A 22,930-nucleotide genomic window follows, 5' to 3' on the forward strand; every position below is an offset into this window, starting at 1 on the left:
GAGCGCAGCCCTGCTAGCTCTGCCCCTTCGCCCATCCTGCTCCTGGAACTGGGATGAATAATCAGGCTGGTTTGGCTCAGCCCCATTTTTCTCCCTCTTGGAAATGAGCTCAGCTCTCCCGTGGGTGTGCAGGTGGGGGTATGGGCGAGGTTGCCCTGCTCCGGCCTGGTGGGCAAGGCTGCCTGGCCCTCAGGTTCAATGACTGAAGCCACTCCGCCACCTCCACCTCTATCAGCATAAAGGGGTCCTCTAGGCCTCTGTTTTCCTTATTTCTCATCTCAATTTGTTCAGATCCTGGGCATGGAATAAGGGTGCTAATGGCTGGGGGGACGAGGAGGGGAGGGTGGGCTCAGAGATTCCAAAAATGAAGAACTAGGAAGGCATTTTGGGGTTGGCAGAGACCTTAGAGCACTGACCTGGTTGTTTTTCAGATGAAGAAACTGAAACACAGAAAAGGACCCGGACCTGCCTAAGGTTCCCAGCAAGGTCTCCTAGGTCACCCTTCCCCCACCCTCCCACCACAGAACTTCAGATGGCACAGTATGGCTTTGCACATGTGTTTTAAAAACCCAGATAACCGTGGTTTAAAAAACAGAGAAACAAAAATCCCAAACCTAAACAGCTACATACAAAAACATACACATACATTCTCTCTCTCTCTCTCTCTCTCTCTCTCTCTCTCTCTCTCAAGGTTGTTCGGTTATTTAGCAGGTAAACTGAGTCACATACCCCATATTCTGAAAGCATGGGCAATTTTCATTTAGTTCCCAAATCCAGGAAGACCACGCAGCCCTCACTGACCAGGGGACACGGAGATGTGGCTCCCTAGGACCAGACTAGGCTGCCTGGACCTCAGGGGAAGCAGCCTGGGCTCAGCGCCCTGCAGTGATGTCAGAGCACTATCTGTGGCCGCCCTGGGTAAGAACCACAAGGCACGCAAGCCAGGTGCCCACTCCTGCTGTTCTCCGCCTTGGCTCTCTACAGGGACCCCCTTTGTAGGGCAGCGACAGTGGCAAACTTGTAGCCACAGTTCTGTGCGGTCACAACTTCAGTTGGGAGAAATAAGTGGGAAAACTGAATGCATTCAATGTTCAGAGTGATGAGTCATGTAGCTGCTTTTAGGGGGGTCATCTCTACTCCTGCTCCTACATCTACATTTAGCCCTCAAAAATCAAGAGCTGCCTCTAATTAGAAGATACACACACACACACACACACACACACACACACACACACACACACACACACACACTTTCAGGCTGTTTTAGCAAAGTATAGAATTGCCCCTAAGAGCCAATTGCCAAATATCCCCTCCTATAGTTCTTTCTAACAAAAGAGGAGCTGCTGGAAGGAAGCTTAGCATCTTGCATTTTCCTGAGATTTAACCTGAGCAGCACTTCTGACTATTGTGTTCCATCAGGCACATGGAAAGGTAGGGTGCAGAGAGATTGATGGACAGGGCAGGGGCAAGGACAGGGCATGACTCAAATACCCTTAGAATGAGAAACAGGAGAACGTTCCAACTGCCCAGCATATGCCCTGTGATCTAGGACCTCACCTGTCTGCTTCCCGGAACATGTCCCTCTCCCTCTGGGAATGAATGTCCTGGATGATGGCAGCCACATTTTTCCCAGGTTTCTAGACAAAGCGAGAGAGGTCATCAGACCAGAGACAGCCTTGCAAACACCAGAGGGATGCAGGTAGGACTTGGGTTCATGGTCCAGTCCACCAATGGGAAAAGTGCCTTTTAGGGAAGAAAAAGGTTTAATAACCCAGGGGATGAGGAGTAGGGACATAATGCTGAACATTAGTGGGCTGAGTGGTCGAGGGAACATAGTGTCCATTGAGCTGGGAGAGGAAGAAGCACATTCATGTGCTGGGGAAAACTCTTTCTCAGTTCATCACATCTGCCTCCCACCCCTTCCTGAATAAAAGAAAATATCTGAGATGTAAAGGGAAGTAAGGGAAAGAAGGAGGAAGAGAGGGAGAGAGGAAGGAAGGCGGTGGGGGGGGGGGGAAGAGGCAGGCAGGCATTGTAACTTGTAAAGAGACTTGAAGATCATTGAATGCAGTGTCCACATTTGACACATGTGGAAGCTGAGACCCAGAGGGATGGAGTCAGAGCTCTCCTTACACAGCTCCAGGGTCACCAGCCGCACTGTGGTCCAGGTGGAAGGTGACTCCTGGAGTTGTGCTGGGTCAAGGAACACGTTCAAGGTCACAGATGGTTAGAGAATCAGGATTGACAATAGGCATTTCAACTCCAAGACCCTTTTCATGACCCATGCAATACCTTACTCCAGCGTGTTCCTCCACAGCGTGGTGCTCAACCTAAATCGTGGGGTGGGCAGGGTAGGCTGTGAGCCAGGATTCACAGCTGAGGGTGCCAGGCACCCAAAAGCCCCACCCATTTCAGAAATCACTATTTGGTGGCTGTGCCAGGACAGGACCAACCCCAGCCCCCAAATTCTAACCACGCCCTTTCCTAAACCCAGAACAGAAAACAATACCAAAATAATAAGAAATAAACCATTAGCCCTAACCGGTTTGGTTCAGTGGAGAGTCAGCCTGTGGACTGAAGGGTCCCAGTCAATTCTGGTCAAGGGCACATGCCTGGGTTTCGGGCTCGATCTCCAGTGTGGGACATGCAAGAAGCAGCCAATCAATGATTCTCTCTCATCATTGATATTTCTCTCTCTCTTTCTCCTTCTCTGAAATCAATAAAATATATTTATATAAAAAAAGAAATAAGCAATTTAAAAAAGAAATATATTGTCACAAAAGAAAGGCAAGCACATTTTTCAATAGGCTACATAGAATCCATCCATTCCATTAAAATGTATGGAGCAGGGTGAATTTTATGGTATATGATTATATCTCAATAAATCTAAAAACCCTTGGTCTGTAATGTCAACTTTTGACAAAGAGTTTTATTAAGAAATGTAATTAATGGCTGTTTTTAATCCTTGATGTTTTTCTATATATTTTACAAAGAATTGTGAAATCTCAGAGCTACGTGAATGTTAGGTATGATAATATATCTCATTTTACAGCTGGGAAAACCAGGGCCAGAGATATGCAGTGAGTACGTGATCCAGCGGGAGTAGAATTCTGAGTCCTCCAGCACACGGCTGCTTATCTGTGTTAGTGTTGAGACTGAGGGTTGGGTTAGGGAAACACAAGTCAAGGAGAGAATGAAGGAGGAGGTGCCTGTGGTTCCAGGGAGAGAGGTCAGGGCTGGAACACAGGAAAGGGATACGAAATGTTCAAGCCAGGGCGGGATCTCTGGGCAAGAGGACTTTAAACTGCCCTGACAACTTTCTGATCAGTCACTGGAAGACACTGGATTATATTACTCCAAGTTCCCTTCTGCATGTAAGATGCTATGATTCTGGAGAAGTCTCTCTAGAACAAACCAGAAAATGATTCAGTTTTCCTGTCTGTTCTGTAAGAAGAAAAACACTTTCTATGTGTTCCTAAAGATTTTCTCTTTCTCATTTATTCCATGCACTTGTTGGACACCTGTTATGGGACAGGTTCTGCCCCAAATGCCCTAAGGCTGTGGTCGGCAAACTGCGGCTCACGAGCCACATGCGGCTCTTTGGTCCCTTGAGTGTGGCTCTTCCACAAAATACCACGGCTTGGGCGAGTCTATTTTGAAGAAATAGCGTTAGAAGAAGTTTAAGTTTAAAAAATTTGGCTCTCCAAAGAAATTTCAATCGTTGTACTGTTGATATTTGGCTCTGTTGACTAATGAGTTTGCCGACCACTGCCATAAGGACTAGAACTTTGCCCACAAAGAGTGTGTAGGGAGATAAGATTACGGCATGAAGAAATGTTCAAGACAGGAGATGGGAAGTACCTTAAGCTCTCTTCTTTCTCCCCTTCCACTTTGCCTGGTGAGCAAAAGGTAAGGTTAGGGGAGAAAAACCAATCAAAACTTCCCTCCACCTCTGCAAGCCCTGGTGGTACCCCATGTTGTGGCTCCTCTGGCCCTGACATGTTTGGATATATGCATGATACAGTGTTTTGCTGTCTACTTCCCCAGTAGCCATTCCCCTCTCTCTACCCCTGCTCCAAAGATGCAGCAGGTGACAGAGACTTCACCAATCCCAGCACAGCCGTCCCCTGACCACAGAGATTGGTTCCAGGAAGGACACGTGTCCTAAGGGACCCAGGTGATCAGAGTGCCTCTCGGGACTTCTGTGGGAGCCACTGGGGAAAACTCTGGCTCGCTCTTGTTGAAGGAAATGGAAGGGTGAGAAGCCAGAGCTGCTGAAGTCAATGACACCATCATGCCACCTAGAGGAGAGAGCCTGGGTCTGCCAGGGGCATCCCAGGGAGACCCCAAAACAAAGCCAAGTGAGCAGGACACAGCATGGAGAGAAGCCAAGTCCTAATGCCATCACTTGGGCCCTGATTCCAGCCATACCTGCAGCCAGGGCAAATCCTGGACTTCTCATTTACACGAGCCAATAAATCCCCCCTACCTTTTGAAAACTTTAGTCAATATGTTTAATTGAGACAATTTTCTGTTCCTTATAGAGAAAGGTCCTAGCTGATGTCATCTTAGGGGCCATAGTGCATGCATTGCTGTGGAGTTGAAACATGCTTTGAGCTGCTTTCTCACAGAGGCAGTGTGACAGCTCGGGGAGCAGGAAGCCCTTATGAAAGGTCAGGCAACAATGTGTCCTAGACCATTGCTGCTCAAAGTGCTGAGGTCCAGCTGTGTTGGCATCTCCTGGGAACTTGTTTGAAATGCAGGATCATAGCCTTCCCCCTGAACTACTGGACAGAAATTTTAACAAACTCCGCGTGGAAGTTTGAGAAGCTGTTAGAATACTACCCCTGCGGCTTACTGCCCGGGTGACTATAACAAAATCACCTGATTTCTCTCTAATTTTTCACGTGGACTATGAATGGTCTTGGCACAGGGGTGGGCAAACTTTTTGACTCGAGGGCCACAATGGGTTCTTAAACTGGACCGGAGGGCCGGAACAAAAGCATGGATGAAGTGTTTGTGTGAGCTAATATAAATTCAAAGTAAAGGAGCGGAGGGGAGAGCAAGAGAACCGAATAGAACAGCCGGATCCGGCCCGCGGGCCGTAGTTTGCCCAAGGCTGTCTTGGCAAGTTGCCAAACTCTATGAGCTTCAGTTTCCTCATGTGTAAAACTGAGGTAATAATACCGGTTTGACCAAGCTGATGTCAGAATTACAGGAGATAATGTATTTACGTAAAGTGCTCAGCACATTGCTTGAGTACCAGGACTCAATCAAAGGTACGTATGCTTGTTATTATTGCTGGACAGTTATAATTACTGTTATTATCCACCCTGCACACCTCACAGGAGAGAGGGATGGTGAGACTCAGAGACAATGTATGAAAAAAAAAAATGCTTCTAACCAAGGAACTCAGAGTATAGTCTTTACTGATCTGGAAACTGAGGCTCACAGAGGTGAAGCAACTTGTCCAAGTTCGTCAAAGCAGGAAGGGGCAGAGCCTAGGTTGGCACCACCACCCTTCAATCTGGCATAGCTCACATGGCTGTGAGTGGCTCTGTGTTTACCTGCTCTTCCTCCCACCAGACGGTGAGCTCCTCCACAAGCTTGCTACCATGGTGCTGGCCCACTTCCTGCCCACAGTGGGTTCCACATTTGCTGAATGCAAGTTTGGACCACATGACCTCTTTAACCCCTGCTTTCTGCACCACCCCAAACTATTTCCCTTCGTAAGGTACTGAGGTGCCTCAGTACCTTGCTTTAAGAAGTTGAGTACTGCTATTAATCTTAATTACAACTTAATAGAGCAGTTCATCTGGAGACCAAAGCTCCACTGGGAATTCAGTATGGAAATTCAACTTTAGGCCCCTGGGGAGAATGGGAACTCTGGCTGGGTGGAGAATGGGGTGGGATCTTTCACTTGTCTGAGAAAAGCCATGTGCTTTCATTGATCAGAAAAAAAAAAAAAAAAAAAAAAAAAAGCCAGGTTCTGACAGAACTGTTGGCAAAGGAACTTCAGAAGCAAGACTGCAAGCAAAGCAGAATCAGGGCTTTGTCGGCTGGTTGACATATACCCGACCTACATATACAGACTTTTCAGAAGGTGAGTCCTGGCCAGAAACGGGCCGTTGTCTTTGACTTTAACCATGAAAGCAGATTGAAGGCTGTGGGTCCTAAACCAAATGGACCCCAAGTAGATGTGGAATGAGCTGATGTGACCGGGAAAATCCCTATTACATGGGACCGCAGAAAGCACAAGCTAAGACGGTAGATTTAAACACAAAGGTAGCGTTCATTACAATAAATTCAAATGGACCAAGTGCTCTAGTTTAGTAAAATCCTGCAGACCATTAAGAGGACACATCTAAGAGAAAAGAATGGGCAAAAGCCTTGAAAAGAAACTTTCCACCAGAGAAGATCCAAATGGCACAGCCGGTAAGCATATGAAAAAAGTGCTCAATATCAATTGATAATCAGGAAAATAAAAAATAAAACCAGGACAAACCATTACACTCTCCCCCAGACAGGCAAAAATTAAAAAGTCAGATAAAATAAAATGTTAGCAAGAATGTGGACCATTGCCCAGCCGGGTATGGCTCACTGGTTGAGCAGCGACCCAGGAACTAAGAGGTCACCAGTTGGATTTCTAGTCAGGGCACATGCCCAGGTTGCGGGCTTGATCCCCAGTGGGGGTTGTGCAGAAGGTAGCAGATGATCCTTTCTCATCATTGGTGTTTCTATCTCCCTCTCCCTTCCTCTCTGAAATCAATTAAAAATCAATAAAAAATATATTTTTAAAAAAGAATGTAGTCTCTCAGACACTACTAATAGGAGTGTAAATTTGGAACAACTAATTTTTAAAAGAGCTTGCTATTACCTAGCAAATTTGAGGTTATGCATGCCTGTGATTCAGCAAGTCCACTCCTAGTTATGTACACACCCCTAGTTATACATTGGTGTATGTGTTTACAGGATAATACGTTTGGGAATGTTCACAGTAGCATTCATTGTCCCTAATACCCTAAAACTGGGAACAATCCAAAATGTCCATCAACAGCGGAATGGATAAATAAATTTGTAGTCATACAATAGAAATTTATACAACAATGAAAATAAACACACCCAACATGAATGGCATAATGTTGAGTGAAAGAAGCAAGACATAAAAGAACACAGACAGTATGAATCCATTCATATAAAGTTCAAAAATAGGCAAAACTAAACAACACTTGTTAAGGAAGGCAGATACTGGTGGTAGAACTGTAAGGTAGAGGAAGGAAATGATGATCCTCAAAGTCACAGGAGGGGAGAGGGAAGCGTTGAGCATGAGGGGCCTCTGGGTGTCATCAATGTCCTATTTCTTGACTTTTATGGGACTTAGAGGATTTTACCCACTAGTGCATTTAAAACTGTGTAATGCGTTTAGTCACTTTTCTTTATGTATGTTGCATTTCACAATAAAACAAAAGAAGAAAGAAAGAAAACAAACGTAGGACAAGCTAAAACAAAAACAAAAGCCCTGTTTGGAATTATCTGAATTCATCCCTGAGTTCTGACAGTGGCCAATTCAGTCATGTGCGGCTTAGAAGGATTTCTCTGGGGCTGAAGACATAACTACAGAGGATGGAGGAGAAATAAGAGATCAAGGAGGGTGACAGAGGAAGAAAGTTACTGAAGACCTGTATGGATGGAGAAGGAGGTTATGTTCAGGGTTTATGCCTGGAACTTCTACCTCCTTCAAGACCTCCCCTGCAAATCCCCTGTGGGTCCCAGGTAGTTAGTCATCCTGTCTCAAGAAACCCATTGCATTCTGTACTTTTATCCATAAGCACATTTCTTGTCATGTTATAATGCTTTGCCTTCCCATGGACATCCTCAAAGACAGTGGGTAAGTTTTGCATCTTTCCTGTCTTCTCCTTAGGACAGTGCCTGGCAAGGAGGACACACACAGCTGATGCTTGTTGAATGACTGAATGAACAAGAGAATGCTTTACCTTCAGCTGCAATTCCTTGTATCTCTTAGACATCCGAATGAGCAACTTCTCCCCATTGATCATAGCAGACTTTTCTTGGTAATACTGGACCATGGCCTGAGCAGCTTCTGTGTAAGCCATCTCTAAGAAGGCCTAGGAAAGAATGGCAGGGCATACATTGGACTTGGCATGAATGGTCTCAAACTAAATTTAGTACAAGGTATAATTCCAAGTATATGGAGCTCAAGAATAGGCAAAACGGCCTGGCTAGCGTGGCTCAGTGGTTGAGCATCGATCTATGAACCGGGAGGTCACAGTTCGATTCCCGGCCAGGGCACATGCCCAGGTTGCAGGCTCAGTCCCCAGTAGGGGGCATGCAGGTGGCAGCCAATCAATGATTCTCTCTCATTATTGATGTATCTATCTTTCTTTCCCTCTCCTTTCCTCTCTGAAATAAAAATAAATAACTAAATAAAAATAGACAAAACGAATCAATGGTATTAGAAGTTCAAGGTCTGCCTGGGGTGGGGTGGGTTGGGTTACTGACTGGGAAATGAAGCATGAGGAAACCTGAGGTTCTGGAAATGTTCCATATTTTGACCTGGGTGGTAATTACATGGGTGTACACATGTAAAAAATTAATGGTGTTGTACCCTTAGACTAGTGCACTTTAGAGCATGTATTTCATACCTCAATAAAAATAAAAAAATAAAACAGTAAAGGAAGAGCTCTCTTTGATCCCATCTGCTCAAAGAGACCTATTTATTAACTTCCCCCAAAGAGCTCATTATAAGATGACCCCTCTCCGGATCGCCATGGTTACCAAACATTCTTCTTAATTATGTATGTCCATCCTGGGCTACGTCATGCCACAGGAGTCCCTCTGCAATGGGAAGGTCCATTACCAACAGCTTCCCAGGGGGAAGGGTGACACAGGGGAGAGTGAATTTACTGCACAATGGACTCAGGCCAATCCCTGCAAAAGTTGTCCATTAATGGTGGCAATGGCAGAAGACAGAGGCACAGGCCCTGAATATTGAGCTCTCACTTTCTTTGTGAAAAGAGAAACATATTTAAAAAATTCAGGGGCTCTCTAGGCTTAAAGGAAGGTCATGTCTTTGTGAGTTAAAGAGAGAGGAAAACCCTGTTATGTTTCCACGGCAGTTTTCCTCTTTATTTAACTGTTGTGATAACACACACACACACACACACACACACACACACACACACACAAAGAAATGGTCTTTTCCGTTCAACTGGTGTCTATAGAGACTTTCTAAATAGCCTGTTTTGACTGACCTGTCAGTTTATGCCAGTAGCTATTGTGGGGAATTCATTATCATTATTATTTCTTAGATTTGTTTGGTTTGTACCGATCTCGTCCCTCAGTGTTGAGGAGGAAGTGGTCTGTGAGAAGGGGGCCCTGACTGTGAACACCAACTCTCCCACTGCCTTGAACAAAGTCATCCTCCTCCTTCCCTCACATTTGTTGTATAATTGAGATATGCTTTTCTCCATGCTGTCAGTCTTTGGCAGAGTGTGGGAGACTAGGAGTCAAGATTACTTAGAGTTTTATTCAAATTCTGCCACCCAGCTTTCGAATTGCCTCTTTGTTCATGCAAACATTTTAGCACCTCTAGCTCTCACCTGTCAAATGTGAATAATATTAATTCAATGACTTCCACTGCACTACTCTTACAAGCTGAATTTTGGATATTTTCCCAAAATAGAATTGTGAGAAGTAGGAACGAGACACGGTGAGCTATCTAAGCCCAGGCTGATGAAGGAAGACCACTGGGGATCCGATGTGGCCTTGAGTCTCCAAGGTTCATGCTTTAATTAAGAAAAGAATTTATTTTATGCCTGTTCTTCTGATTCACAACATAGAAATACTTATTAACAACCAAATACAAAAATTCTTATTTCTGAGCATTCTCTGTAAAACTCTTCCTCTGACTTTAGAAATGAAGACAAACGCGGACTCCCAAGGACTCAGTCCATTCCCTTAGTTCCTAGACTTTCCAGGCACCCATCAATTCCCACCTATTGGGCCTCAGAGGGTAACACCAAGGATCCGTGAAAATTCTTGCTCCCAAGTCAGTTGCTGGCTGGCTCAAAATCCAGGCCCTCAGCTATGAGAAGCTTAGAAGGCAAGACTAGCATTAGCTCAGGGGATTGGATCTCTATTTGGGGGGCCAGTTAGCTTTTCTATGCTATTGAGCACCTCATTCCAAAGCACCTCCTCACCTCTCGGCAACTTACAAAGGCTCGCAACCATCACAAGAAGGGTAAGGTGAAACAAAGGGAAACAAAATGTCATCTCTGTTTGTTGGTTAAGACCAATGGGAGTCCAGCTGTGCAATACCTCTTTATGCTAAGGACAGCTTCTTTAAAAAAAAAAAAAATATATATATATATACATATATATATATATATATATATATGGAGTGTGTATATATATACATACATATATATGTGTGTGTATATATCTGTGTGTGTGTGTGTGTGTGTGTGTGTGTATATATATATATATATATATATATATATATATATGGAGTATATATATATGGAGTACTAGATATTTGTGATCTGTCTGGTACATACCAGTGTGAAAGTGCCCAGACTTACCTGATTAGTAGACTTCATGAGGATGTAATTGGTGACCTTTCCAAAGGGCAGCCCCAAGTTAATGACGTCATTCTCAGTGCAGCTTCCCTCGGGAAGATTGCAGATATGCACCACGCGGCCAGCGCCCGTTTTCCGCTGTACAAACTAATAGAAACAAAGAGCAGTGGCGGGTCTGCAAAAGACATTTCCCTCTTGGCCTCTATTCCGGTCGTTCCTAATTGCTCTCTTCTACCAAATAATGATTGCAAAACTACAATTTACAAAATTAATGCAGAAAAGAATTCATTCACACACACACATAAGACATGGATTTTATGCCATCTCTTTACACAAAAGATTCACAACCTTTTTAATGAACAATCACATCCAGGGCTTTGAGGAAATGGGCCAGTGTTGCTGGTGGGAGGTTATCTACAACCTTTCGAGACTATATTTGAGCAATAGTTAATAAAACAAAATATACATAGCCATGATCCTGCCATCCCACTTTTGGAAATCCATAAATGCGTCAGTATGTAAACACTTATGTACATAGATATTAGTCACAGTAAGTTATAAGATGACCAAAAAAAAAAAAATTGAAACAGCCTGAATGTCCAAAATAGGTGACGGGTTGAGATAATGTGGTTCAAGCAAACAATGGGAAACTACATAGCCATTAAAAGGCAGAGGTAGATGAGCTGACAAGAAATAAAGTTTAAGATAAATTAAGTAAAAAGACAGGTTGCTGATTAGCATGCCATTTTTGTAAAACAAAACAAAATAAATAAAAAATGCATGAGAAAGAGCCTGGCCGGTATTGCTCAGTAGTTGAGCATTGACCCATGCACCAACAGGTCACATGTCCGGGTTGCAGGCAAATCCCTAGCAGGGGGTGTGCAGGAGGCAGCTGATTGATGCTAATGTTTCTCTCTCATCAATGTTTCTATCTCTCTCCCTCTCCCTTCTTCTTTCTCTAAAAATCAATAAAAACATATTCAAAAAATAAAATTTTTTAAATATATGAGAAAGAGATAGATGATACAAATGTTATAAAATGTTGATACTTATTGGATTTGGGGGTTGGGGATATAGAGCTACTTATACTAGTCTTGACTGTTCTGTTTAAAATTTTCCCCAAAGGAAAAGCTGTTAAAGGATATCAGCACAGAAAGGCACTATGGGAGGATACTTATCAACACTGGGTATCTACAAAGAGCAGAATGGGAAGGGAGGAAGGGAAGCGATGTTTAACCTTTTTCTTATATACCTCATATTGCCTCACTTAAAAATTCCAATAAGGAAAACAAGAGCATAGGCAGAATTTGTGGGATCCCAATGCATTGACATACACATTCACAGCAACAGCAGTTTAAGGAACTGGCTTTCAAAGCTTTGCTGACCTTGGGAATCCTTTCTTCAAACAAAAGCTTGCTCACCAGTCTAACATATGGGACACATCAGAGTCGCTGCTCTGCACAGAGTTTGGGGGCCAGCACCCTGCTGCCACACTCTAGCCAGCAGTCCCAAGGCACCTCTAAGGAACACAGTTTGGAAGCCAAAACCAGGGCCTAATCAAAGCTCCCAGAGGAAGGAAGTGTGTCTGTTTGGTCTGTGCAAACCTTAATCAGTCTGAGTCTCCAGAAGGTTTGAGAATTAGTGAAATCATAACCCAACCGAACGTGGATGAGAGGGATGCAATTTTCCAAACCCAAAACACACTCTAACTGTTAGAGTCTAACAGCATAGCCTGCATTTGCATAATCACCATTTTCTACCATAAAGTGAACTTCAACATCTAATTATATGAACGAGGGGGCTGGCTTGTTAAGGTAACAGTGGGAAAGTCGTAGGGCTAACAAGGTCTAATACCTGGGTAATTCGACCATGAAAAGCCCTCCCTTCTCCCATCTGGGCTGAGGACAATTAGAGTCTGTAAGAAGTTCCTTTTATGGTTCAGCCCTGAGATGGAGAATCCCAAGTGCCCCTTTCAGATCTCCCCATCTGCGATCAAACGCTTTCCCGACGGGGAACAGGACTCTGGGTGGGACCCAGGTGGGACCCAGGGCTCTCCAGGGATGACAGGAGCAGGCACTTAAGAGGCAGGATCTGTGCCTCTCGTCAGGGTCGGCGGTCCACATAAAGACACAGACCCAGTCGAGACAAAGTGGCTGGGCCTCTGAGTTTACCAACAGGAGGGCTGAGGCTGGGCGCTCTAACCCACTGCCTCCCAGCCGGGCACGTTTCTGCCACATGTGACTTTGTGTGCTAGGCCTGGGCTAACGTGTGCTTGGACAGCAGAGCAGACACGCAGGGCAGTTCTGGGCCAATCCCCTCTCCAGTTGCCTAGTGACCAGCACAAGGGCCAGTGCCTCTCTCATTGTCTCCTCCAGGCTGAAAAGGCAACTGGAGAGGCTTTTATTGGCGTGTGAGCGCAACAAAAGCTGCTGCGGGCGGTGGAACGGGCCTCGGAAGAATAAACACCCTCGCAGCTGCCAGGTGCCCAAGACCGAGACGAATTCATGCTGCAGACCTCGTTAGAGAGGCCCTGCAATGAATGGGTCTCAATTAAGGTTTGCACTGAAATTTTTAAATGCATTCCATGAGCGCTTTTTTCCTCCTAAGATGTTCAGTCAGAAACAGAAGTTGGATTTTACTGAGTCTTTTGTTGTCCTTTAAGGTAATCACAAGATCTTTAATATTCCTCCACTTTATTATGTTCATGTGGAGCTTCCCACCTGGCAAACTGCAGATGGGGTCTCGGTATGCCAAGATACTGACCCCTCAGGTGGAGGCCAAGTACCTCCAGTGACCACGAGCAGCTTCTTCGGTTTATCATTTTCTGAGCCAGGCATGAAATGAAATCTTTGAGATTTGAAAATCTTGAGAATCTCTGTGTTAAGGGCTTGCTTTGCATTGTGTCTGGCTTCTTTGCATGTGACAAACCCCATCCAATTATGAAACAATGCTGTATGTGTTACAGACATACCTCGTTTTATTGCACGCCACAGCACTGTGTTTTTTACACACATTGCAGGCAAGACCCTCCACCCACAAAAAGATACGACTCTCTGAAGGCTCAGATAATCGTTGCTAGCATTTTCTAGCAATAAAGCCTTTTTAGATTAAGGTATGTACATTGTTGTGTTTTTTTCCAACAAAATGCTGTTGCACACTTTATAGACTACAGTATAGAGTAAACATATGCACTGGAACAACAATGTTAGTGTGACTTGCTTTATTACAATTTGCTTTACTGCATTGGTCTGGAACGGAACCCACAAAATCTCCAAGGTGTGCCTGCATATTCTTTTGCAAATATTTTGTTTAGGACAGTTCAGGCTGCATTCTTTTCTGCCATCAAGCTAACATATCTCTTTGGTAAACCCAAATAGGTTCAAAATCATACTTGATTTGTATAAGATATATATATATATATATATATATATATATATATATATATATTCTTAAACACTTTATATAGACATAGCTATTATTGCTGTAGGTGCTATGGCAAATCTGAATGATGAGTGAGAACATTAGGGAGGGAGGGAAGTGGGAAGGTGAGGAAGGAAGAGTGGACTTTAGGTGGCTTATCGAGAGTAAAATTTGTTCACTGGGGGCACAGACAACCCTGAGTGCCCCTGAGCAGCATCATGCTGTACATGAATTCCCAGCCCAGGTTCTCTGACAAGTCCTTACGGGGTCTCTATATAATAATATCTGAAGGGAGGGTCATTATTTTTGACATTTTAAAAACCCGAGTTGAGGTCATACTTTGAGTTTCTTGACTCTATCCGTATGGCAGCCTGGTTAGATCTTAGGTTGATTAGACAATCTGACCAGCATGTCTGTGTTTCTGATGAATAAAATGGGTGGTTAGTTAATTACTCACTAATATAAGTACTTTGGCAGATCCAATACTTTTCCAAACGTGGAATGCAGGATAGTGGCTGCTTGAGGTGGGAGTAAATCATTAAAAGGGGTTTTGGCTGGGAAAAGCTCGGACTTCCTGATGTAGTGGAATGAACCTAATTCCGGAAGACAGGGGACCTGGACTCACTGATTAGGTACGTGACAGGGGCAAACTAGTTTTCCATTCTAGGCCTTAGTGTCCCAGTGTCTGGAATGAGGGAGGTGGCCTATACGTCTGAAGTCCTTTCCAGATGTAAAATATCCATGCTTATGTGGCTCTAAGTTCTAAAAATTCCACTCCTCCCAGAAGCCTTGCCAAGCTAAACCCTAAGATCCAGGATAATGATAACTTTCCCCAACTGTGTTGGGCATATACAGGAAACCTGTGTCTTTCCCACTCTCTGTCCCAGGGAGCATAATGTCTGTCCTCCCTCCTTATGCGAGCATCTGTGTCAGCAGAAATACAGTCACAAGCACGTCTGTCTTTCAGACATGCCTGTCTGCGTCAGTGGTGGCCTCATCTTTATAGGGCTGAAGATGAGCCCTAAGCAGTGAGCACCTTGCTAAGGAGCTCTGCCATTCCCTGAGTGACCCTCTTCAAGGGCAGACACACATCAAGTGTGTGCCTCATGGTCTCCAGGCACCAGTGCCAGGGCCATGGGAGTGTCAGATAGACCTGAATCTGAATCTGCTCCCCAGGGACCCACCTTGGTCAAGTGACTGAATTTCTCTAAGCCTCAGCTGGCCTGTCTATAAAACAGGGAAAATAAAAATTGATTCCACATGCCTGTTCACAAGACAAGAGTGCCACAATGTATGTAAAGTGCCTTGGTGCAATGCCTGGCGTCCAGCTGGCTCCTTTCCGCCCACAGTATAAGAATGTGCCGTGGTGATTCTAGACTGAGTGGGTGAGTGGGGATATAACTGTACTGTGATTATGTATGAGAAAGTCTGTGTTCTTAGGAAATTCTTTTTTTAAAAATCTATTTTATTGATTTTTTACAGAGAGGAAGAGAGAGGGATAGAGAGTTAGAAACATCGATGAGAGAGAAACATCGATAAGCTGCCTCCTGCACACCCCCTACTGGGGATGTGCCCGCAACCAAGGTACATGCCCTTGACTGGAATCAAACCTGGGACCCTTCAGTCTGCAGGTCGACGCTCTATCCACTGAGCCAAACTGGTTAGGGCAGGAAATTCTTACTGACATAGTTAGGGGTGAAGATATGTACTGTCTCCAATTGTTCAAGAAAAAACAGGCATAGATGATTGCATAGATGGATGAAAGATAAACAGAGATAAATGAGTGGATGGATAAATGACTAGAACGATAGACAGAGATGGATGGACAGATAGAAATGAACAGACAGATTGACGATTAAGACATACACAGAGAGACAGAAAGTCACAGAGAGAAGGATAAGTGGGTCAAATGACTCTGGGTAAAAGGCATATGGATGGTCCTTACACTTTCCTATAATTCTGAATTATATTAAAATTAAAAGTTACCAAAAATGCATTTTAAAAACTGTGCTCTGGAGCAGGAGTAGATGGGTTTAGAGAGAATCATAAGACCTCGGCCAACTGGAATTTTTGGTGTGAGGTGTTGATGGGACCCATTAACTTCCCACCCGCTGCTCTGCCTGCTGAGCTTCCGGGAGGCACATATGGGACAGGTGCCTTTGAAACTTTCCAATCCCAGGTGGAATCTCTAAGAGAGCTAAAGTGTCAAGGGTTGTCACTAAAGCCCTAATTACCAACCTAAAGGGACAGATCCTTTTCCAGCCTGGGGGAATGCTTCAGTAGGCCTGCAGGCCAACACTGCTATGGCCCCTAACCCCCACCCCTTAGCCCCCACCCCACCCCTGAGTGATCAGGGGCCTGGGTTGTCCATTTTCACATGCTGGGGTCATTCTCTTAAAACCAGAAGCTGCTTCTAATGGTTCATGTGGCTGGGTCCCAGACCTCTCACCTCACCCACAAACTCTTTATAGATGGAAATATGAAAGGAGCAAACACACTTGTGTAGCAAGATTCAGACCTTTCCATGCCCTCTGATGCAGGTGGGAACAGGCTCTGCAGGTGAGTTCAGAGAACAGGCCCAGTTCAAATAACTCACAGAGTTGCAATAAAAATGTGGCTGAGGGCAATAGGCCTGGGGGTGGGGAGAAGTCTCTCCAAGTGCTTGCTAGAGCCACAAATATGAGCTTGATCCTCAATAAACAATTTCTGCGCTCCACACTGATCTTCTTTAGGCATGCCCTAATTTCACCTGGCACTTGGTCTGCGGGCCTCTGCTGGTTTTCTGCTAGGGACACGTGAGGACAGAACCAGGGCAAATATTTATTCCTCGTGGTGTTGACTTAGAACATATTGTACAGATTGCAAAAGGGCGTGGGTTCCACAGCTATGGCTCTTGGAGGATAGACACAGATGTCTCTATTGACACTTTCTAATATTTTATAAAGCATATTAGCTTTGACTTAGAGTAAATCTACCTTTATTGGTGCCAGACTAGCCTAGGGTCTCTGGGTGGTGTAACATGTAATCCTTAGAGTCACAGAATCTTAAATCTGGGAGGTCATCTGGTCCACACCCATCACTGGGTATGTGGACACAGATGCCTGGGAGAAGTTAAGGAACTTAATCTGTGTGGATGGAGTAGTGCTAGGTTTGTGATTACAACTCAGGCTTCCCTGAAAAATCAATCAAACATGGACTTGATAAATTATGGTAAATGCATATAATAGACAATGTTATATATATGATAGGGTTTCGTGTTCAGATGCAGGAAGATGGCTAGAAATCAATTAAAATATGTATTGTGAGCTCATGTTACGTGAAAGAAACCATCCTGCACAACAGATTATATGGTGTTATCTGATTTGTGCAAAAATGCATACTCTTGGTAATTGCACCAGCAGATGTACACTAGCCAGAAACCCATAATTAGAATAAAAGACATCTACCTTCAGTTTTCTCTGCAGGGTTGAATTTCCTATTGTTTACATGTCTGTGACTGAATTTTTTAGACTGCGTTTGTACTACTTTTGCAACAAGAAAACATAATTAAGACAAGGAAAAAAGAGAACAAAACCCACCCACGTCTGTTTCCTGGCTCTTCGTTCTCTTTGAAAATGCGCACGGTGACCCCACGGAGGGGACAGGAGCAGTGACAGAGCTGGACTGGTGGGAGAGGGGTAGGCATCATGTGTCGCATGAATTGCTCCTGCTCATGCTCTGGAAGCCAGGGGACCACAGTGCTCCGAACCATGGGCCCGGGAAGCCAGATGGTCCAGGAAACAGCCTGCCACCTGAGGGGCAACCTCTGGCCTTGCACAAACACTTAAGCTTCCCCGTGCCTCGGTTTCTTTACTTATACAAGTTTCCTGGCGTGCGGTGGCCCGGTGAGAAAGAAACCATAAAAACGATTTGTATCGTCGCAGGTCAGGGAGGCCCATCTGTGGCGCTGGCACTAAATAGTCCCCAAGGTGGCTGTGAAAGCTTCCCTGCGGTTTTATGGGGACAGCCAGCAGGCCAAGTCCATCTTGGGCAGGTGCAAGAAAACTATTTACGGCCTGAGAAAGCCCTGAAGGCCCGCTCGGGAAACCTGATTACTCTATTTATGACGACTCTGTCAGCCAAAGACAAAGTGCCACCACTCAGTCAATGGCAGAGCTTCCAGAGAAAGTGAACACCCTCCCCGGGGACGCTGGGATGGGCGAGGAGGGGCTGGGGGCAGACACAAGTCACCCCCTCCCCATCTCCATCAACAAGGGACATGGAAAGGGAGGCTGGTGCTCCCACAGAGGCGAGACAAGTGTCAATTTCGCAGCCAGGCCTGGGCTGGCTGAGGCAGTAGACGGGATGTGTGATGGTTTTACCCCGTGTGACCCTTCGGAGACTGTCTGAGGGCTCATGCCCAGAGTCCCGGTCACTGTGTTCTGCTTAAGAACAGGGAGCTGTAGAAGCAGGGACCGCGCTTTGCTGCACAAGCAATAGTGATGCTACCACGGCAGAGGCCCTGACTGGTCTGCAGCAAAATGTGCTTCTGGAAAGATGTGCGGAAGTGGAACGGGACGGAAGAAGCCCTGGCCCAGGCCCGGGAAATGCTTCTGCAGAAAGCCCAGCAGAGATTTCATGGGTTCTCATGGGGGCCGCAGGGGGATCTGGGAGGAATTTCCATTGCTCATTAAATTTGCCTTTTCCGTTTCAATTTTCACAAAAAGCATACATTTTGTAAGCAGGAAAGACTGTGGAAATGAATACGCACAAGGAGCTCACTGGGCAAAGTGTCCTTTGCTAGCAGAGTAATTGCCCCTGATGTAGCTGCTTATCTTTGGAGGTCAGTATTTGTAGGCAGGGGGAAAAAATCAGTAATTTCCATGAGGGATGCCCCTGCTCTAAAGGAGCCTTGTAAATTATCTTTCAGTGGCAGATTCGTCGGCCCTTCATTTCTCAGCCTGTCTTCAAATGTCAATATTTTTGTTCTTCAGGTTTGCCTAAAGGGAGGCTCACCTCAATCAGAAATGGCAAACAAGAGGGCCGGAGGCCTACGGAAGGATGTGGCCATCAGGCCACTCGTGACACAAGGCTGGGCAGGCTTTGTCCTTGTCTCCCAGTTATCCCAGGCAAGGCTCATGTGACCAACAAGACCTCACAGAATGTATAATGATAACAACAGTCAAATAATGCCTCTCTCCCTCCACTGTATCTGCAGAAAATGCCTTCAAACGTCTGAGTTCCTCCTGGAAGACACTGTCCTGGTGGCAAAGCATTTGGGTACTGGGTTCAACTGGCCTCTATCCCTTGCTCCATGGCTGATGGCTGGCCAAGACCCAGGAAGGACTTGCATCCCTAAGGTAGCCTCAGATCCTACAAAGCAGCATATGGGGTGGGAGTGGGGGGAGCGGAGGGAGCTTACTAAAGAGACAATCACAGCAAGGAAGAGAACTCAGAAACCCTCAGGGGTGGGGTGGAGGGCAGGGGGCTGAGTGGTAAGCTCTCTAGAGCCAGGCCGTCTGTGCTCAAGTCCCCATGCCTCCATTCACCAGCTGTGTGACCTGAGCAAGGCACTTAGTGGCTCTCCACCTCAGTTTACCCACCTCACACAGCTGTCTGGGGGATGAAATGAGCTAATACACACAAAAATGCTAAGAATGCATTAAGCACTGTTCGAATGTCTGCTACCGTTATCATCATCGCCCTACACTGTCCGGGTTCTCTGTGTCCTTCCTGCGCCCTCCGGTGCAGAAAGCAAAATGTTTTTTGTCCGTTGCTTCTCCTTGGGCTCAAGCCAGATGGCCTCCCCGTCTCTCGGCATCTGGAGGAAACTGTACTCACGAACGATCACGGGTCAGCAGACGGCTCGTGCCTGCCCTGCACGTAAGGAAAGGCAGCCTCCCAACATCTCTCAGGGGAGCAGCTATGGCTACAGAGATTACTGGACAGATTGGAGCACAAGGAACCCTAAGACTTGCCGGAACTCACGGCTAGCGGACAGAGCCAGCCCTGGACAGCACAGGTTTCCAGGGCAGGTTAAAAGGGCTTGTTACTCAACAATAGCCAGTGACTTATGCGCTGCATGGTTTACAAATCATTGTCACACACATGCTCCCATTGGATACCACAAGGGCAGGACAACTCGGGTCTACCCCAGCTTCACTCCCACCCTCCAGCTCCGACCACTGCATCAGGAGACTGTGCTTAGACAGCCACCAATGATGTTCTAAGATTTGACACATAATCAAAATAATCAATTACACAAGCCGGGTGAACACCTAGCCCTTTACTTTACCTTTAAAAGTCATTAGTAGAGGAGTATTGTCCCTGTTTAAGGAAATGGAGCTTCAGAGAAGTCAAGTGATTGCCTGAGGCCACACAGCTCTAGACCTGGAACTTGAACTTGGCCTCCTGGCTTCCACATCCATAGGAGAAGCCTCTGGTTCGCTGGTCAGTCCCGGAGAATGAGGCTGAGGCACAGGACACAGGAAGAGTAGTCCTGTCCTTGTCTCTCCTCAGCCCCTCCCCTTTATAAGGGGCTCTTGGCCACCAGCTCCCTTTACTGTGCCCAGAGCCTTGGCCCACCTGCCTCCTGATCCACCCCCATCTCCCTATCTGGGTCACAGTCCCCTCCCCTCAGTGCCAGGTCTCCAGGCAGGTTGTGGGCACAGAGATGCCTCCTTAGTCCACAGGATAGAGAAACAGCCCTGGGGAAGGCCCTGAAGCTGCCAGCACCCCCTTTGGGACACAAGGTCATGTAATCAAAGACAAATGACAGGGCTCCTTGAACCCAGCCATTCTGTCTTCCTGGGACTGACCCAAAGTTGCCACTGACCAGGTAGGCCCTGAGCATGGAGGTGCAGAAAGGGAAACCACAAAATTCTCTTTCTCCGAAACCTGGGCTTACAGCCAGGGGCTCCCTCGTGAAGCACTTCTATTAAACATCACAAACAAACAGACGAATAGACATCTCAGCCCAGTCGGCCCTCACTTCCTCTCATGAACCTCCTCACTTCCCCCTCAGTCATCCCCCGGCCTCACACCTACACTGCTCAGCTTGCCCTTTGAAAGTCTGTGCACATGCCCGGCATGGCACGCAAGGAGAAGACACATGGAGGGGACAGCACATGGAGCCTGCTGTCGTGAGCTTGTGCTCGCTTGTTGCAGGAGATGAGAGAAAGAGGCTGCAGCTGCTCATATCAAGAATCCAAAAAATACAGGCAAAACACAGACACACGCCCTCTAGCAAATGCATTTTGTTTTACAAGCAGTTCTGCGTCTCCCACCCCTTCCATGTGTTCCAGAGAACGGAAAGGCAGACAGCTCCTGGGGACAAGGCTACACCCAGTGGGAAAACAAAGAGAGAAAAAGTGTCGTCATAACTGTTGGAAAAGGAGGGACGAACTTTAGAGCGTTGGGAGACTAAAGAGCATGTTGTAGAGAGAGAGGAGACTGCAAACAAACACAACTAAAAACAGTATTACACAGAAGCAGCCATTTCCCCAGGGGGCAGCATACCAGGAGTGCAAGGTCATTACTTTCAGACACATTACTGCTTCACATTTCAGAATTACCCACTCCCAGGAAATGGTCCACTTCAATAAAATACCAACGTCTTAAAAACACACGCACAAATGCAAACTTACTCTTTTTAAACCAGTGCTGAATGCTAGAAAGTCTGTGAGTGCCTTCAATTTTTAAAATGTATGTCAGCATTTTTATCTGTGTGTTTCACTGCTTGCTGGACTGAATTACACAAGTCCTGACCTCCATCCAGGGACATGTTTTCCTGCACTGAGCAAAGCCACGGTGGCACCAGCTCCTTCCCAGGTCCCTGCACCTGATACCCAGCCACAGCAGGGGATACAAACGCCCCAGTGATGACAATGACATGGAGAAAATGCTCTGTACTCACATTTGTCCCCGGGGAAGTCGAAGGAAAGGTGGGATTCGACGGAGCAAATGATCTTGCTGGAATGGCTGCATATGATGTTCCAAGATTTGAGGCATAATCTAAATGACAAATGACACAACACTGGGTGAAAACCTAGTTCTTTACTTTACCTTCAAAAGTCAGTTAGGACACCCATGGGGAGGGGAAAATGGAAATTCCCTCTTAACATATTGATTAATGATTGTCATGATTATACCTCTGGGCATGTTGATAACCAGCAAAGCTTTATGTCTAAAATAGGTCAGCCCGGCTGGTGTGGCCCAGTGGTTGAGTGTCGACCTATGAACCAAGAGGTCACAGTCTGATTCCCAGTCAGGGCACATGCCCAGGTTGGGGGCTCCATCCCCAGTAGGGGGCGTGCAGGAGGCAGCTGATCAATATTTCTCTCTCATCCATGTTTCTATCTTTCTATCCCTCTCCCTTCCTCTCTCTCAAAAATCAATAAAACATACTTTTTCAAAAATAAATAAAATAAAATAGGTCAGAAAATGTCCAAGAGCCTAGACAGCAGGCCCCATGCATTTCAGGACCCTGGGCTCTGTTTGCCTTATAGACACATAAGGACATGGAAGGGAAGTTTGGTTATCGCAGATACGATGTGTTAAGCCTTTGGGAAAGCCGATCTGTGGCTCCAGCTGCCGACCTGCAGCCCTCGCTCACCTTCATTCCCAGCAGGGTTATACACGGCTGAGCTGTTGGGAGAGGCACACAGACTTCCCTCTGCCGAACCAAGAACACACCGGACAGCAGCGCTGGAGAGGGGTGAAAAGGGAAACCAGTTACTCAAGAAGTTAAATAAAGAGCTACCATATGACCCAGAAATTCCACTCCTAGGAACAGACTCAAAATAGTTTAAACTCGATGTTCAAGCAAAAACGCACACATGAATGAATGCTCACAGCAGCACTATTCACAGGAGCCAGAAGGTAGAAGAAACGCTCTGAATATAGATCAAAAGATTGATTTATAGATACAGAAA

The 22,930-nt window shown here is 45.8% G+C and overlaps 1 protein-coding gene across 2 annotated transcripts in view; it reads right to left on the minus strand.

The window, feature by feature from the left end:
* RBM20 (RNA binding motif protein 20) overlaps nt 1–22,930 on the minus strand; it is a gene marked incomplete at its 5' end in the record, with an annotated part of 189,132 nt that overhangs the window by 23,502 nt on the left and 142,700 nt on the right. For both annotated transcript variants that reach the window (XM_080643019.1, XM_080643020.1), the window contains 5 exons: nt 1,558–1,637; nt 7,995–8,126; nt 10,602–10,745; nt 21,913–22,010; nt 22,612–22,703. In XM_080643019.1, the coding sequence (XP_080499145.1) occupies nt 1,558–1,637; nt 7,995–8,126; nt 10,602–10,745; nt 21,913–22,010; nt 22,612–22,703 (546 nt within the window). The remainder of the gene's footprint in view (nt 1–1,557; nt 1,638–7,994; nt 8,127–10,601; nt 10,746–21,912; nt 22,011–22,611; nt 22,704–22,930) is intronic.

Source organism: Plecotus auritus, assembly GCF_963455305.1.
Source record: "Plecotus auritus genome assembly, chromosome: 9".
Taxonomy (NCBI): domain Eukaryota; kingdom Metazoa; phylum Chordata; class Mammalia; order Chiroptera; family Vespertilionidae; genus Plecotus; species Plecotus auritus.